At 33.1% G+C, this 16933-nt stretch overlaps 1 protein-coding gene across 11 annotated transcripts in view; it reads left to right on the forward strand.

Moving 5' to 3' along the window:
• The window catches only part of LOC121126614 (uncharacterized), a 55953-nt gene that overhangs the window by 12230 nt on the left and 26790 nt on the right, over positions 1–16933 (forward strand). For 10 of the 11 annotated variants that reach the window (XR_005867009.2, XR_005867008.2, XR_005867010.2 and 7 more), the window contains one exon: positions 14302–15716. Coding sequence is in view for 7 of the 11 variants with exons in the window: in XM_040721919.2 (XP_040577853.1) it covers positions 14342–15716 (1375 nt within the window). In the remaining 4 variants the exon portion in view is untranslated. Of the gene's footprint in view, positions 1–12078; positions 13044–14301; positions 15717–16933 lie in introns of those variants that run through there. The other variant, XM_071892017.1, reaches the window with a different exon arrangement.

The following is a 16933-nucleotide window of genomic DNA, read 5'->3' on the forward strand; positions in this document are numbered from 1 at the left end:
TCCAAACTCTTGGTGTTTTCTTTTTTATTCTAAAAAATGATGAAAAACGAGACTGTACCTTAGACCCTTGTATTTTATGTTATTTGTCATTTATAGTGATACGGATTATCATAGATTATATTATTGAAAATAGCCAATATTTTCTTTTATAAAAGTAAATTGATAAAATATTTATCTCCAAGGGTTTTGTTCGATTTTTTATTTTTTGAGTGATTCCATTTTAATAGGATTGATAAGGCAAACAGAAAGCATTACCTTAATATGGTTTCGTAATTCAATGCCTTGTTATGTAATATCCCGTAATAAATAATAATACATACATAATACTTAATTAGTTGAATAATTAATTTTTGAAATACTAAAATTTCTTACTCTCTATGAATGGAACCCCTTAATTGTTTCAATTTTGGAATCTTCTTTCCTTTGAAAAAGTGGACTCTTCTCTCCTATGAGGCTTGGTAGATTTATTTTCATTAATTTTCGTCTCTTATAGAATACGGAATTCAAGTATCTCCTGTGATGGATGATAAAGTTACGAAGTATCTTCCCCCGATTAACTCTGCTTTCCGTTGCTTTTAACTTATGGAAAACGAAAAGTCCACTTCTTCTAGTCATAATAAATTTATAATGATCCAAGACATTAGCAATTGTCAAATTAGTAAGACATCAAAATTTCAAATTTGAGTTGGTTTGACTGGCATATTTTTTATTTGTTTATATATATTTCAGTTTTACGGTTATAGTTTCATATTGTAGTTGCATCTAATTAAGACATCTTTAATTTATATTTCACATTCAGAGCCTTTCTTTTGAAAGTGAATCGATCTCTTCATAGCTAATAGTTTTAGAGGACAAAATACAAGAAGTACCCCTGGAGCAAGCTATAAGGTGTTTGTTTATACGACGAACTCTCCAGGGCCAATGTTTATTCTTATATCTTAAATTGGATGGTATATTAAACAAATAAATGGGGAAAAATAAAGACTTCATGACTCGATGGAGAAACAGAAAACATTTCTTTGGATTTATCTTCTCCATAAGTAACTTCTTTTTAACCAAAGTCCAGCAATCAATTAAATCTTGGGATTTTATTTTAAGAAATATTCGAATGCCAATTGTGCAAGAAGAATACATTACCAATGTACTTATCATTTTCCCCCCTTATCCATATCATAGAGCAGGGATAGGCAAAATTAGTGACTTGGAGTGCCAACTTCAACATTTCTAATCGATGAGTGTGTCACTATCAACAATAATGGTAAAAAACATACACAAACTACGGGAATATGTTTTAATTAGTATGTGCAAGTGAATATGCCTCCGCGTGCTATAGTTTGCCGACCCGTATCATAAGCATCGAATATGGTTAAAAGTAGAATGTGGGATAAACTGGAACAAATATATAGATAAAAGCAGTTTGTAAGTGGTGAAGGTACGTTTTGCAAGAATAATTTTGTATTCCTTATTATAAAAAATAGGCAAATGAGTAACCGAATTTTAACTATTTATAATTTTGAAATACATGAAGTTCTTAAAGATACTACCTTTTATTCATCCTCCCTTCATTTATAAGGTCTCACATGGCATATATATATTTTTTAAATAATCTTTCAAAAAAAGTTATTGATGAATAATTGTTTCTACTTGCTGCTTAGTTTTATTTATAGGGATTTCAATTTTTCTTTGGTACAACTATCTTAACTTTCCTGCTCACAAACTTTAGGCGAGGCTTTCGTTACTTCTTTTACTACTATGACTTTGTGTATGACGTTATATTTTGGGAAGTCGAAGAGACGAAATGACAAAGTTGACTGTCAGGAATGATTGCCGTGATAAGAGGCTCAGTACAGTTGTTCTGATACTGGATATTCTTGATAAAAGTAGCTTTCATTTTAAATATGGATGATTAGTACGGATTAATAACGTCCTTTGCATTTACGTTTCATATTTCTATCTTTTTTTATATTTGCTAAGAGTTGTCATGCCACGCTCCTTCCTCCCTAAGTTTTATCGCTATACTTTTTACTTTTACTTCTCTTATTAAGCTCTTAATTAAGTTTATTTGATGTAATCATTCGGCGTTGTGAGCCATTTTGTATATAAAATAAGCCAATTTTAATTATAATAAGTTGGGGGGAAAGTAATTTCGAATTTTTGCTTTATTTCAATACTTAATACGAAGTCTTACAATCATCCAATTTAAGCCAAGTAAGCAACATGAACCGAAAATAATATCTCCCCGTATATATTGCAAACTTTCTTGGTCGCTTTCTACGTCTTCTTCCCTTTCAGTTAGTAAGAACGTAAAATATAGCGAATTTCTTCCTTCAAGACCTCCATAATCGACACTTAATAATTCACAACTGAGCAGGCTAAGCGCTAAACTGTCCACAATTTGTTTGTAGTATACACTCACACCTTTACAAAACCTTACCGTACGATCTGATGGACCAATAATGAACAAGACATACTTAGTTTTTAAGTAGGGATGGGAAATACGAAATTACTTTTTCCCGTGCCTGCTGTGAAGATGTGCATTACCAATTCCTTAAGTTACCATTTTGGGCTGTAATAAGCATATAATTGGTCATAAGACAAATCATCAAAGATACTTTCAGACTTTGTACTCAGGGGAAAGGTTTTATCTATTTTTTGGAATACATTTCTTAATAGTATTCTACATTTTTTTCACTTTTAATCAATTAAAACGTAGTATTAATAGCAAAGGCAGAATCTTCGTTCAATACAACTCTTTCTACGAATACAGATATTCAGATATAAATTATTTGAAGTAAAAAAACTCACTAATTCCATGAAAATATAAAAATAAAACTAAACAAGTTTTTTATGTGCATCTAAGCCACTAATATTTATAGTAAATACCGAGTTGTCCATTGAAATCTGAACACTTAGTAATTCAAAAATTAATTAAGGTTGAGTTATTGAAATTAATTTATATTTCGATATATTAAATTATTAACAATTACTTATAAAACAAAACAGACTTGAGCTCTCTAGCTTACGTACAAGTCAAGAAAATGACGCTTGAACGACGAATTTCCATTCGCGCACTCAAAGCAGTTGGGCGACTCCAGGACCACTGTTTACGTCGTCAGCAAGTCTGAGACGTTGGAAAGGAAGATAGGTTCTTTCAAAAAACACAAAATGGACCCGGAGGAGTTAAAGAAAACAGCCAAGGACAGCCAATCCCCTCAAGTTAATGAGGGTCAATGCCAGAGATATCGGGATTTCACACACGATTGTCCAGAGAGCTACGAAAAAAGTGTGTGGAAAGAGCATTGTGAGAGGAGAGAGGCCACTTTTGACAACAGCAATAAAAGAAACCGATCTCCTTATTTGCATGAGTCTTTTAAACTTTTTTTCGACACTTTTGGCCTCCCTAAAGCCCTGACTATTGTCTAAATTTGTTGGGTGTATGTCGAGGGGAAGGCATACAGTTTTTGTCATCCTAACACCGGGGCCCTCAAAGCCACTGCCAGACATCACTGGACGCCATGACTGTGAACTACATTCGTAGCGAGTTCCAGGCCTTCCGTTGGCACCTATAAGCCATCATTGCCGCTAAGGGCTGTTATATTATTGATTAAGAGAGCTGATACACACATCTATTTATATAATTAATTTTGTTGAAATTCTATTGTTAATTAATAAATTATATCCTATTGAAGTTTAAAATTCAAAGTGTTCAGATTTAATTTTGGATACTTACTTAAAAATTTTAACCTATATTCCAGTAAAAAGTTAAACTCTGTTTCCTGGAGTACCATTTTTTTTTTTTTTTTTTTTTTTTAAATTTCAAATTACCAATAGACTACTTGCCATGTGATCGTGTTTTTCCATCTCTTCAACCGACTAAAAATGAAAACTAACTGAAATTCATTGTATTAGTCAATTAACCTCTTGTTTGAGCTGAATAAACTCGGCAGTGATACACTCATACAGGATTTGGATGAGTTTGAAGTTAGTACCAATTGTAGTTCATGACCCTGTATTTTTATTTTGAAAGACAAGGGACAAGTCATATGATTTTGTGTTCTGACTTTTTATTCTTCGAAATATAATTATGATGTAGTTGTTGCTATGAATTTTTGTGTGAGTTTATATTGATCATTGATCTATATTTATTGAGATATGTGATCTTTAAGTGCACAATTATTGTGGAAAAACAAACTTAATATTTGGAACTCTGAAGATACACCCATTAATTCTTCAAGAAATTCATATTTGTTCTGAATCTCACCTTATGATTGTTGTAATACAGAAAAATAAATTGGATTTTAATACTGTGTTTTCTCTTGTGGAGGATACCTTTATAATAAGGGAAGTAAGTTGGAAATTCTTTTGTATTTCAAAAGAAAAAAACAATTCACTCTCCTCATGAAGAAGTTAAGCCGTAAAGTGTTATGATACAGGTCATTTTGTAAAAGTTGTATCAATCAGATGGTATAATTGAGAAATGATCTAAAGTCAGTTAAATAAGGTTTATGCCAACATAATTCAAGAGATGCAAAACAAAAAGTGAAACCAATGATATTGGTTCGATTATTATTGACAGGAATGAAGATAAATCGCGAAAAAAACTATTACGACAAATAGTTATTAAAATTTCTGAAAATCCTATTTAAATATTTCTTTCGTTGCGTGAAGTCTATGAAGGAAGCCGGATGTTTTCTCCTGCAAAATTCCATGACTCTCATCCTAATTTGGGAATTTTCATCGTAAGAGAGACATAGCAGGGTTAAGCTGCTAATATTAAACGTATCAACTAATTTTCCCGAATAAGCTGATCTGTAGTTAATGAGCTTGAGATGATGGCTTTATAATGATTAAGTCCAGTGACCTTGTTATCGTAGAAGTTCCATTATTCTTCTTTAAAATTCTTAAAAGAACAATAGTCTACCATATGAAGAATATTATTATCATACGTGTGAATCTGGTGTGTTTTTTATGTGGTCCGTTAATTTGTAATTGGTAGTATAAAAAACGAATTGTATTTTCCTTAGCAGTTGTCACTAATATTTCTTGAATAGATTCAATTATATTCAAAACTTGTTTGAAAATTTGTGTGTGCTTATAAAAGAGAGAGCGTAACCCTGATGATTTGTTCCTGAGTTATAATTGTAAGGTGTTGTTGGACTCGAAGTATAATTGGGGATCGACATCGGAGTAATTCTAGCAAATTACTTTGTTTACAGTCTTTTCTCCTTCCTCTCTTGTCACAGCTGATTCTAGTTGATCTAAGGAAATTGTTAAGGTAGCCATGTTGTTGTTTTTTTACCATGCCCACTCCACACTGAATTATCACCTTCGATTATTATAGAGTTTTCTACAGTCCTTGTAAAGCGTAGCATATGTTATACAATCTGTTGAGCTTTGTAACTGATCGGTTAACTTTTTATCATCATTTATTTCCCTCAGAGAAGACATTCATTTTTTTTAAACAAATAGACAGTCCCAAACGCTTACTATACAGCTCCCAGAGTCCTTTCACAGCTCTTTCAAAGTTAAGGGGACCATCTTAACGTGCCAAGGGCATGTCATTATATAATACTTGGAAGAATTAAGAAGTGGAAATCATATTCTATCATCGTTAAGCAATTCTTCTGCGTTTAAATCAAGAATAGTTAAAATATTTTGTTTGATTCCATGGTCTTCTAAAATTGAGAGGTTCTTTCAATTTATAAAGAAAAACTTTTTATGTATATTTTGTCGAATTATATCAATATTGGCGAGGTTAAAGAAGTAATTTTGTGGGTCAGGTTTGTCCCCATATTAAGCCAAAGTTACAGTTCACGGTTTGTTATAGTTCTTCTACATTCTACAGTTACATTTCTTGAAAGTCCCACAAAAAATTTGCTTTAAATTTTCGGGACAAAAAGAGATATTTGGGTTATTCCGCCACCTATATTGGAATTAGGCCGTTTCATGGCCCCAATAAAATTTCTTATTAAACAAACCATTGTTCCTCATATAAAATAGCGTGTTTAGGATTGTTGCAGACTTGTTACTGCCTTTTTTAGAATTAAGGGTATTACCTAGTGTTTTAAAAGTCAAAAAAATTTCAAAAATGAATATTTTTTAGAAACAAATCTCTTTGCTGGTAAAGACACGAATTTTTTCCAATTATTATTAATATTTTTCCTTGGCCATATAGCATTTTTTATTTCATAAATTGTGATATCAGTAGCATAACAGTTCATTTTTACAATATGCCGGGTCGTGCAAAATTATTTACCGATGATGTAAATTTACTTTTTAAGAGGTTTTGTGGCCACCAATATGATTGTTTCGTATTTTTACTGTTAAAATAAACAAAAATCCTTCCTGTGAGAGCGTAACAACTTCCACACGTGAGACCATGTCCAATCAGGAAACAAAGAGGATCGAAATTGCAGCCCTCCTCCGAGCGGGAGTGCATCATTACAACATTAAGGAACAGGTTGGGGCCTCGTTGAAGACAACTTACAACGTTTCCAAGCGTTTGGAGGGGATCTCAAGCATTCCCCTGGGGCAGGCAGGAAGCCCACTGTCTCAACAAGGCAGTGTTCAAGAGGACTCCCAACAGGTCCATTGCTGACATGGCCAGAAAGATGGAACGTCGAGATCAACTGTTTCAAGGGCATTGAAAAGGGCTGGAGTAAAGTCTCTGAGGCGTCATCTGCTAACTGAACGTCAGCGAGAAGTCAGATTTGAGCGTGCCAAGAAAATCTTGAATGATATCAAAAGCTCATCTGGACGCATCATCATATTTTCAGATGAGAAAACTTTTACGGTCGATCCTGTTTTCAACAGGCAAAATGACCGTGTTGTGAGCTTTGGAGATGTGCAAGATAAGCACCGCTATGTGGCAACAACAAAGCACCCTGCTTTGGTGATGATGTTGGATCTCGTGGCCTCCAACGGGAAGGCCATGAAGCCGGTATGGTTCCCCACTGCCTACATATTAACAAGGAGGATTATGTGAAGATTCTGGCGTCCAAGGTCCTTCTGTGGATCAAATCTATAGTCGGCAAATCTCCTTGGGGTTTTCAACAAGATGGATCACCTGCCCACGCTTCCAAGAAAGCTCAGGAGTGGCTCAAGGACAACATGGACTTTTGGCCCAAGGACTACTGGCCCCTCAGAGCCCAGATCTGAACCCACTAGACTACTAAGCGCAAGTGGAGACCAAGGCCTGCAAAAAACGACACAAGAACATAAATGCCTTAAAGGCTTCTGTCAACAAGGGCCTAGGCCTCCATGGACGCCGATTACATCCAGCAAGTCTGTGGCAGCTTCAGACGTCGCCTGACCAGTGTCATTGAGTCAAATGGTGGCTAAATTGATTAAATTTGATCCCAAACTATTTTAATATTCTAAAAATGTACGAATAAATTGTTTCACAAGTCATTCGAAATGTCATTATTGTCTGCGATATGTTCTGAACAAAAATCGGTAAATAATTCTGCACGGCCCGGTACCCCTAAAACTATATTAAAAAGATCTACATAATCAAATATATAAAAGTATAACAAACCGATTAAAGGGAAAATAAAAAGCGACATTTAAATAAGAATTTAAAACTGATATGTAATTGTAGTTAATAATTTTGATCGCCAATTTTACCGTAGGAATTCCGCCTCGAAGATCTGTATCTTTATTGGTCCTTTTAGTATAAATAATCTCTTGGGTTTTTGTTATTATGCTGTTTACTTTATCTTCTTCCTTGCCTTTAAAATGTGATAAAAAGTCTTCCTGATTAGTGTAATTCTCGAAAAGAAGTTGTAAGACCTGTTTGTACAGGTCCTTTCATATGGCATATTCCTAAAAGAGGTGGTCCGTTGTATAGTTATCTGAGTTCCAAAATGAGCAGAAATGTCTTTGGTCTTTAAAAAATTTGGCTCCAACTTCTATAGTTCCTGATAAAAGACGGTATTTAAACCACTTCTCAGGTGCTCATAAGTATTTGTTTTGTACGGCATTGATGCTGTCTTTAGGGTCATTTTTTATGTTTCTCTCTCTCCAAATAACATTGTAACAGTTTTATTCTTGGTTTCTTTTCACATTTTCTCATATCCACAGTTGATAACAGACAGGCCCTCATTCGAAATTGAAGCAAAGGCCTCAGAACTTAATTTGGCTTTGAAGACTTGCCCTACCATTCTGACCATCCAGTTAGCCGAGGATATAACATCAGCTTCAATATCAGCATTGCCCATTCGGATTTAAGATGGACTTTAGGTCTCTTTAACAGGGCGTTTTCAACCAAGAGATAACTGTATTTTCAATGGGTCCTCTTGTTCCTTCACAAAAACCCTGCATACGCTAAGAGTATATTCCTAGTTTTTCAAGAACTTTTCCGTAACTGTTATGAGGATTCTCCATAAAAAGAATTTTTTTTTCTGTAAAAAATCCATTAACGTTTCACTCCAAAACTCATAGCTACTCCATATTTTCCTGAACCAGTAGAACTCCATTATTATACATATGTTCGAGACACTCACTTGAGTCTGCTGTGAGTCCTCTCAAAGTAGATATTTTTTTCTTTTATAGTTTAAGGAAGGATTGTTGTATTTAATATACTGAATCACTTATTTTGTTTTGATTTCATAGATGCATTTTTGTTGGTATTACATATATATTCCACGATTTGATTCTGTCCCATATATTCAAGTTGAATATGAGGAAATAAGAACTGGCACGTTTGATTTTAGTGATAATTTCCTTGTTATTCAGACGAATACTAACAACTCCAATCCAGAATCCCAGAAGTTAAATGTTACTTGATATTCGGTAAATTAGACAATAAAGGCCGATGTAAAGACTCATTATCTATTTTTTAAAAGAGTTGATCTTCAATCCCGATATATACCATGCTGTTCTGAATAGATCGTACAGTTTCTAGAGGTTTCCCACAAAGAATAAGTGTTAGGTCATGAGTGTAACAAAGGCACTTTGGATGATCCTTAATAGATGAGAAACCAATTATTTCAGCATGCTTCTGAATACTCTGGATAACTCGATTGATACCAATGATGAGTAAGATAGCAGACACTGGGTCTCCTTGTTTAACCCCCCTTTTGTTGTGCAAGAATGCTTCATACTTTCCATACCTTATGAGTTTTCGAGAACCAGAAATTGTTACCCTTACCATTCGTATTATGAAATCCCCGAAGCTTTTCATAAACAATGTATGGATTATGTATTCATGGGATAATGTATCAAAAGCTTTGCCAAAATCTATAGTCATGAGGGAGCTATCCTGGCGTAATTCCAGGAAATTCTGCAAGGGTATGTTGTTCATGTTTTTGTTTTTTAGGAAACCATACCAAGAGGAATAGAGAACTAGAGAATTTATGCACTTTATTCTGTTAGACAATCATACTAGAAAATCTTATAAATGCAATTTTGCATCCTTAAGCGACGGTAGTTGTTCTGATATCCAGGGTCTTTATTTACTTATGGAATAAGGACTATATGCCCATCAGATGCAAATTCTGAAAAAAATCCAGCGTGCATTATTTTCTCATATGGGTGCTAGAAGGTCGACGTATTTTTTGTAAAATTCAAGCGTAAAAACACAGGGTTCTGGGGTTTTGTTGAATTTAGGATTATGTTTATAGCTTTCTTAACTTTTACCATTTCCAGTGTTCTCTACTTGATTCTTGTCTTTCTCAGATATTCTGTAATAATTGTCTGTCTCACATCTTAAGCCTTCGCAAAAGGAGGCCGAATTCGACTCAAATCTTTTACATATAACTTGATTATCACAGTCGAAACATGTATATAGTTCAGATAATAACCTTCAATCTAACTACAAATGTCTCTGGGATCTTCAGTGTTGGTTCCATTCTTCTTCTTTAGACTAATATTTTATATTTCCATTTTATTTTATCTTGGCGTATACACTGTAACCTTGAGTGCGATAGATCATCATTACCGTCGATTTTTAGTTTTATCCTGAAATCTAAATCCCCTGCTCTATAAATCTCGTCCAACTCCCATCTTTTTTTCCTCTTCAATAATATCGTTTTTGGAAATTGATTTGGTATATAATTTAAAAAATATTAAGGCTTGTTGTTTTCTTTTAGCAGATATAGATCCTGCTCTGCTACACATACCCTTGATTCTCATACACATTAATTCCGCTAGAATGAAAATATTTTTGCCATACCATATTCTGGTAGAGACATAATCAATAATATATTTCTGATTCTTTCGTAGACCTCTGAATCATTCATAATATTTGAGTTAAGAACCCACTGTTTCTTGATTCGAATATACTTAGACTAAGGATCAAACACCATTTAAACGCTTTTGTGGTCCAATAGTTTAGCGTCTATTACATTGTATTGTTTTACTGAATCACTAAAGAAACCTTTGACCATAAGCAAATCAATTTGGGATAAGACGGATTTGTTATTTTTATCAGTTTGTGAAATAGGGGTGTTCAAGGTTATTCATTTTACATCCACATCCATGAAGCCAAAAGACTCCACTATTGAATACAGTATTTTAGCTGAACGTGGGCTTGGATTTGGTCTGTGATAAATATTTGCATAAGGTTTCTACCAAAGAATTCCAGATCGTCTTTGGTAGTGATGTAAAGGCCTATTACATCAAAGTTTACACCTAAGTAACTACATTGTGTTTTAATGATAATTCCATCGGAATGTCGATGAGTAATAAGGGGAATTAATTTGGATATAATAAGCAGGGTAACACCTCTCTTAGGATTAATGTTGGAGTCGTTGATAGTGGAGAAAGTATCATAGCATTCTGGGACGGTATAATTATTTTCTATGTGACATCTAGTTCGAGGAACTTCTAAGGCGTTCATCTTCTTTAGTAACAGGGGTGAGCTGAAGATGTTCTCTTCTGTCCGATTGTTTGCCTTCATTCTCGGTTTTTAAAGTTTCTTGTGAACCTGGAACACAGATTTCTTTATCATGAATGAGGGAATTCGAGTTTCCAGTATCCAGTTCTTCACGATTCACTATATCAAGTTTCTATGACCCATTGTCCTCCTCTCCAATATTAGCTTCGCTTGTCCAGGATGATTTTCCATCTTGAGGGTCATAGTTCTGGATTTTGAGATTTTTGAACTCTTGTATTTTCTGAATCAATACTGATTCGTATGCTTGGACCTACAATCTTTTTTGTTACAACTTACCCGCACATGTCCAATCTGAAAACGGTTTTGACACTGAAGGAGTACGCCAGGAAATCTTAGATTGACGAGATTATTATTAGCGGGCATTATTTGATGTATAGTCTAAGGATCTGCATTAATTTCAAATATATAGTTCGAAGCCCTTCAAACTGATTTTTATTTTTTAAATTTCATTTCAGTGTCTTGATCTTCAGGGTTTGCTTCAGGATTGGAATTGATCTCGCCGAATTTACTAATCCACTCTTTCAATTTATTTTCATCTGCCCTGTTAAACGTATTAATTGCCTTTATTTTTATTCTCTTCCTTTTATCGATTTCAAAGTTCTTGATTCCTTTAATTCTCATCGCTATTTTAATGATATTTCCGTTTGGATTATCCCGTTCTGTCGTATCTACTTTTTTAAATTCTCTGAGCTTTGGACGAATATCTATGGGTCCATTTGTAGACAAGAATAACCATAGCTGTACTGAGCATGAGCTATTTAATCATCCTTCAAACCAAAAAATAGGGGTGCATTATAAACAGAACTTTGTTTCATTTTAATATTGTTAAAAATTCTTTCATTACTATCTTCCGTCAAGGTGATCACGAAAGTTTCCCACTTCAACGTTGCGCTCGAGTTTATTCTCTTTGAAGCATCATTGATGTTTCGTTCTGTCTTAAGTGCTCTAGCATTGGTTATTTTCTTTTCTTCAAGAGGACGATCCGTGGGACTAGATTCCATTTCAATTAGGGGGTATTTAATTTAATATGAATTAAGTATAAATGAAATAAATTTGAACCGGTATTAGGGATGATGTAGGTGAAGTTTATATCGACATACTCAATAAGTATGTGACCCACACGCCTAAAGGAGAAGGAGAGCACTTCATGACAATGATGATGAAAAGGAAGACAGAAATGAAGGATTAAATAATTCGCTTATATGGATAAAGTAACATCATCGGCATACAAATCATTAATATGTTGAGATGTTCAAAGTTGACCCCTGATGCCTTTTTGTAATGGCTAAAACGAGTTCTAATTAACGCTTAATTTAATTAGAAAACCATTGATTGATAGATCTGGGATTGTCACAATTTGCACTTCATCATCTCTTTATAGCTTTGATATTTATCCTCCTATCTTTCAGTGGGATTCTCATAATTGTTTCAAACACTAAACTATCTTACTTTAATTTATAGGTTTAAAAGTATAAATCAACGTTATAGTAGACTTCTTTTTTAAATCTATGTTATTGATTCCTCTGATCTTTTAATTAACATCTATGGAACTGCCCCTGGTATTTTTCCTGGAATACAGGTGTATTTCCCGTAAGTAATCTAGCTGTCTTCAAACAACATTGGAATATTTAGAGTTAAAACACCGTCTACGACTTCAGCAAGTCCAAAATGTTGGAGAGAAAGATGGATTCTGTCGTAAAGGACAAACTGGATCCGGGGTCATAATTCACATTCAATTCCATGAGGCCTATGGAAGAGATTTTGGGGTTTCACAAAAGACTATGTAGACAGATATTACAGAAGTGGATATAAGTATACTTTTTTGGGCAAAGAGGCCACTTTTGACATCAGCAAAGAAACTCATCTTCTCCGTTGCAAGACTCTTTTTATGAGTTTTGACTGAGTCTTTTTAACGATTTTTCGACACTTTTGCCCCCTTACAGGCCTGATGGCAACACTCTAGGTTTAAAATTTTATGTTGAGGGGAAGCCTGCAGTGTTCGTAATTCAATCAATGGGGATCTTAAAGCAACTGCGAGATAGCACTGGGACGTTATGACTACAAACAACATTGCATTGGATTCCAGGTCCTCCATTGCCACCTGGATGCCATCGTTGGCGCCAAGGGTGGCTACATAAATGATTAAGTGAGCTCAGATACACATCTATTTATAGTATTCATTTTGGTGAAAATCTAATTAATAAATTATATCTTTTTAAATCTAAAATTCTAAAGGTTCAGATTTTAATTGACTACTCGGTATGTAATTAACTCAATCAATGTTTTTGTACAAGTCGTAACATTTATAAGCAAACTCTACACATTAAGAGGAGGAACTCATTTTTATACGCCGTATGCCCTAATTTCTCCTTATCTAACAATAATTTCCATTAGTATATCAACTGTCTTATCTTTCACGGTTTAAGCAGATCTCTTTCCACGAGTAGATGCAAACCTTTTTTAAAACCGATTAAAGGAAAATCCGCACTGTTTTGAATACATTGTCGTCAGGACGAGGTGTAATTGTGTCATATAATGTTTTAAAAATATCGGAAGCTTTGGATTGCCCCGTTAAGATTATAGACATGAGCCCATGTAAAACTTTGAAAAATAAGACTTTAGAGTTTTATCATAAATTATTGAAAGAAATTTTTCCTGAAATTACCAGGAATCTTATTGAGAAAATGCAATATAACTGTGTTGAAGTATTGCAATTGAAATGAAAACAATATAAAAATATTCTATTTTGTGCAATTTTTCTATTAAATTTATATTTTAAGAACTATCTTATACATATTTCTACTGTCAAAGACATATTTTTGTTAGTCTTGGTTTTTAGCCGAAAGTTCATGAAGTTGAATATTTGTTATAATATTCAAGGAACATGAGTACCACAGACAATTTTTAGCAAATTTGGTGCATTAAATTGCTATTTATTCACATTTTATTGGGCTGTCTTATATTTATTTCTACCAATTAATATGGCAGAAGATATTATTGATCAATTAATATATGGAGGAATCTAAATATTTTATTTGGAATATAAATATTTTTGTTTTATGTTAAGCTTACAAAGCATGTTTACTTTTAAATATGTTTTATCATTTGTTGGGATGTAAATATTGGTTAATTTGAGGCGAGCTTCTGAGAAAATGTCATCAAAATATGGTAACTTTAAAGGACGATATATCTGCTCACAGATATTACTATAAACTTAGTACTTTGCTCGTTAATATGTTATAAATTTTTTTTTAAATTCCTATTTTGCATTTATCAACATTACATATATATATATATATTATTTAACGCTTACTTCAATTTAGCCAATGTTCACTTCCCTCAAATTTGTATACTTTTATAGTATTATAGTATAATAAATGTTATATTGAATATATATTATTTAGGTTTATCTTATAAACTCGAAAACTGCAGAAAATAGTTGTCATGAAAAAAGAACTGAGAAATATAATTTCTTCTAAGAATTCTACGAGACCTGGAATGAGTAGAAAATATTCTCGCACCTGCAAAGATAATGCTAAAGCTCTTGTTGCTCTTGTTGTGGCTGATGAAAACTTTCAGTTCGATAAACAATTTGGATCTATAAGATCTTCTCGAACTAATCAAAAAGCTTATGATGAGAGCAATAAACAACAAATCATTCAGCATAAATTGTCACACATTAACAATAAGAGTTTCAAAAAATCATTATCTTTAGAAGAGAGACTTAAAAAAATTTTAATACAAGATATTGTTGAAAAATCTGGAACTTACTTTTGCTTGACTTGTGGCTCAACCTTTGAAGATTATTGTGAGATACAATGTCATAGAAATAAATGTGTTTCTCAGTTTTTAATGATGAGTTATTCATCTTCATCTCCTTGGTGGTATAGTTACAGTTCTCTAAAAAGACGCCGAATTGGAAATTCAAAAGCATCTACTTTTTTGGATAACTACCTACAAAATGCAATCAAAGTAATTCCCGAATCGTCATTTAATAATCTTCATGGAACTATTTATCATATTAATAGTGTTGATGGATATTTCTTGAAGACTAATCCAAAAATACGTACAGTTAATAAAGTGAAATTAAACCTTTCGGGTTCTTGGAAGTTTGAAGAAGTTTGGAAAGGAGGATGGGATGAAACATTCATTGAAAATTCCTTGAGTTGGAAAACATTTGGTGATATAAATTTTTTGAAGAATATGAGCGTTTTTAGTTGGAATGAACAAATCATACTAAAAAAACATTTTAAAAAATGGCTATCTTCTCGGTCAGTCGATTTAGTAAGTAATCAGAGTCATAAGGCAGACTTCCGAAAATGGAAGCGCTTTCTTTCTTCTCTTGAGCTTCAAACAGCTTTGCCCATGAAAAAAAATAGGAAGGCACCTCCAACTTTTTCAGGCGAATGGGAATATGACCGCACTTACATTTGCTCGGTTTGTTCTCACCAGTTTGATGATTTAGAGGAAGTTATGCACCATAAATGGGAAGAACACCCATATTGCTTAGTTTCCCATATTACACTTCTCAACTCAATTCACTTACCTCCTCATCAAATGTACCCACAAGTTGGAGTTGCTTCTTTAAACAGCATTGGTACTGAATTTTCTTGTGTTAAACGGTGTAGCAAATGTTTGAAGGTGTTTGACAATTACATTGACATTAACTCACCTGAAGCTTTTTATGTTCATCTGCTTACGTGTGGAGGAGATTTGGAATCAGCATCTAGTTGGTCAGTTCGTAGGAATAATCAAGGTGGTAAAAGGAGACGAAAGAGAACTACGGGTGTTATTCGATCCATATGCAACAAACATGTAGGTATGTTAATGATATTAATTTTATATTTAGAATAATATGTTCAAATTTGGTATTACAAAATTTCAGTAAAAATATTTTCCATCACTTTTTGTAAGCCTTTCTTTAAGAAATTAGATGAAAAAATATATTACATCCGTATTATCAACAAATAATGTAAAACGAAATAATCAACAACAATATATATTTATTTAATTTTATGATTAATCAACAAAATTTTATATTTCATGTATGTATTCTTACAGTATTATTTAATTAGTCACTATTTTATATTATAGAAAAATATGTTGTCAGGCTTTACAAAAATATTATTTTTGCGAAAGTTCATTTCTATCTGTGTTTCTTAGCATGGGCTTGCTCAAACCTTGGGACTTGATAGAAATCCAAACTTGGTCAAAAGACTATCTTTTAATATTCATCAAAGAATTATTCTGTGAATTTGGATATGAATTTAGTAAATAGCCATTGATTCAGCTATTATAAATGTAGGTTAAAAGCCGATAACTATTTGTATATATATTGAAGGATATCATACATTGGGAGGTTTAGTGATATAACCTAATTTGTTTCGATCATATTTGTATGTATGCATATTATTAATGTAACTCACATTGTCACTCCTCATTTCATCCCATTGTATCATTACCTATTTATAATTAGAATACCGTATTGTAAGTGTGGTAACACAATATGGTGCAGTGAGCTTAGAAGGGATAAATTCCAATAATTTGGCTTGCCTTTTGAATTTTATAAGATATTTTTGGAAAAGGTATATCCCATCTAAAATTAACTTCTTGCCTAGATATTTGAAACTAAGTTCCATTTGTATGTTTATGAGTAAAGGGTTGGTAACTCTTATACTAAATAAGGACTATAAAAAACTGAATAAAGTACGTATGTTCCAAAATCCCGTCGTACGGGGCAAAAAAAAAAAAAACTTGCATTAGACGTGTGCGCAAGTTTAGGAGTGTTAGGGGATCCCCATAGAAATGTTGTATTTTCATTGGTTAAATGGGGGCTTGAACTTTCACGTTAGAAATTATAACGTAGATAAATTATTTATCTTTCACCCAGTCTAAAAAAATATCATTACGTTGCTTCGTTTAATTGCACCATTCTTTGGAAATTTAGGTAGCCTTCAAAATTACGAATCGTGTGTTCATGATCGAATTTTAAGTTTCCAACGAATCTTTCGATGATAAATTAATATATTTCTACCA

This window comes from Lepeophtheirus salmonis, chromosome 12 (assembly GCF_016086655.4).
Source record: "Lepeophtheirus salmonis chromosome 12, UVic_Lsal_1.4, whole genome shotgun sequence".
NCBI classification, from domain to species: Eukaryota; Metazoa; Arthropoda; class Copepoda; order Siphonostomatoida; family Caligidae; genus Lepeophtheirus; species Lepeophtheirus salmonis.